This window comes from Austrofundulus limnaeus, unplaced genomic scaffold, assembly GCF_001266775.1.
Source record: "Austrofundulus limnaeus strain Quisiro unplaced genomic scaffold, Austrofundulus_limnaeus-1.0 Scaffold229, whole genome shotgun sequence".
Taxonomy (NCBI): Eukaryota; Metazoa; Chordata; class Actinopteri; order Cyprinodontiformes; family Rivulidae; genus Austrofundulus; species Austrofundulus limnaeus.
In genome coordinates this window covers 744,717-747,077 of record NW_013952631.1, presented here as the reverse complement: position 1 = coordinate 747,077, position 2,361 = coordinate 744,717, and the positions used below count along the sequence as shown (strand labels likewise).

The window sequence follows — 2,361 nt, the reverse complement described above, 5'->3', positions numbered from 1 at the left end:
AGCCTTGGCCACAGCCGCCGTGTAGTCAGATGTGATGATAATCGGTGCCTCCTTAAAACAAAGATGGTCGCGGCTCCTTGCCCGACGTAATATTTCCACACATTCTTGATAATAGTGCAGCTTAGCAACAATAACCCGCGGCTTATCGCCTGACCTGTTTCCACCTGGAGCGGCTCAGTCAACCAGTGGCACTTTATCAATCTGTAGAACCTCCGCTAGCAGCTTAGACACTGCTGAAGTGGAGCTGGATTCTGGCGTCTCTGGAACTCCAATAATCCGCACATTGCACCTTCTCATGCGCCCTTCCATATCGTCACACTTCTTTTTGAGCCCATCGACTTCTTCTTTCAGTTCCAAGACGGTGGTGCGCAGAGCAACAACCTCATCGGACCAGGTTGACAAGCTGTCCTCCACCTCTTTTACGCTCTGCTTAAGGTGGGTCCAGGTCGGCGCGCAGTAGCATTGTGCCGTTAGCCACTTCCGCTCTCACCGCTTGTAGCTCTCCTTTAATAAGAATAAACTCTTCAGCCAAAGCCGTTTTTATTTCGGATTTGATCACAGCTGAGAGATCGGTTTTTATAGCGGCAAGAATGTCAGACTTCAAGGAGAGTGCATCCACCTCACCGCGGGAGGGAGAACGAGGTGCCGAAAATCCGGCTTTAGCTGCAGCATGCTCCGAGGCGGCATCGGGCCTAACAGCCGCAGAGCTAGAATGTTTGCCTTTCCTCGAATTTGTCACCATTCTTCTACTCTTCCAAGCAAGAATCACTCAGGGGTCGAGTCCGGACAGATTAAATCCTCAAAACAGCAAGGACATTTAGTAGAGAACCATAAACAGAACAAGTCGGAGCAGGAGCCCACGCGACACACGTCTTACTCCTCTGCCATCTTGCCCCGCCTAACCTAGGCTGCATTTTTGAGCACAGATCCAGTGAGAAACTTGCTGTTTCAGCAACATTTAATTTAAAAACTGTACTTTTGAGGTTAAAGCAAATGTTCATAATTAATTTAAATAAATTACAAGTTAAAATGGACATGGAAATTTCTCTTTTTTGTATCAAAAAAATATCGAACCGTGAGACTAAAGTATCGAACCGAACCGAATTGTGAATTTTCTGTATCATTGCACCCGTAATATACGTATTAGTTAAGCCCTACACATTCTCCTCTGGTCACTGACTGAGGTCCTCCAGCCACATGACAAAGAGGGGAACGCAAAAATTTTCAGCCTGCAACTGAAAATGTGGATGGAGGACCTTAGTTTAGCTTGTTAGTTTGTTGCGCTGGTGCCAAACTAATACATACAAGGTAATATAGCGTCGGTGCTAGCACGAAGGCTAACAGGCTAAGCTGAGGTTCTTACAGCTCTGTTGTCCTCCATCTACATTTTCAGCTGTAGACTGCATCGTTTCTACCTTCTCCTCTCTGTCAACGCTCTCTGGTTTCATTTAAAAGAGTCGATCATCAGATATTGCCCAAGATTAACCTTCAGGGTGGATGTAGCTCGCTCGCACCGAAGACCTATCCACGTCATCATTTGCTCAGAATTCTTTGTGTGTAAATAAAATGGCTCTGTCTGTATTAAAATATGTTAAAAAATTTACAAGACTAAACAGCCTACAGTATTTTTACAGTCTTTATTTTACAGTTAAAATAAATGTCTAAAAAATAAAGTCAAATGTTACAACTAATCGTGGATCCCTTTAATGAATTTTTCCTTGTGTTGCTGCAGGTTCCAGTCGCCCACAGAGACCTGAAGTGCAGCAACATTCTGGTCAAGAACAAAAAGGAGTGTGCTCTGTGTGACTTTGGTCTGGCGTTAAGGTTGGACCTCTCACTGACGGTGGATGACTACGCTCACAGTGGACAGGTAAACTGGACAGGTTAACTTGTGCTTAGACACACTGGACACTCAAAACATTATGAATGTGTGCCCAATATGCTGTTGGTTCAGTGCATGCTATAAACCTCTGCTGGTTGTTGAGGTATCTGGGACATTATCGGGGTATTAAATTATAGAAATCATCAGAGAGCACAGATTGAACCACTGGGACATAAAGTTAGAGAGGACATGGAAGAAGATGGACTGAGGACAGAGTGAGGACAGACACTCGTTCTTATAAAATAATCAACATGTTCTTCATCTGAGTGGCTGTAATGTTTACATGTGGGTGAATGATTTGGACCAGTGTTTCCCAAAGTTGGGGTCGGGACCCAAAGTGGGGTCCCGAAACATCAAGATGGGGTCCTGAAAATATTTACTGAATTAATTACATTTTTGCCTTAGTTGTTACAAAGGAGTGAGGTTAGTGAATTTAAAATGGATAAATGTAGTATAAAAATATTGTTACTATGCCCATG

At 43.9% G+C, this 2,361-nt stretch overlaps 1 protein-coding gene across 1 annotated transcript in view; it reads left to right on the top strand.

Annotated features, from left to right (window-relative positions):
- Window positions 1–2,361, top strand: part of tgfbr2l (transforming growth factor beta receptor-like) — a gene marked incomplete in the record, with an annotated part of 43,689 nt that overhangs the window by 31,779 nt on the left and 9,549 nt on the right. Inside the window, 1 exon segment of the mRNA XM_014019760.1 lies at window positions 1,733–1,870. Coding sequence (XP_013875214.1) covers window positions 1,733–1,870 — 138 coding nt within the window.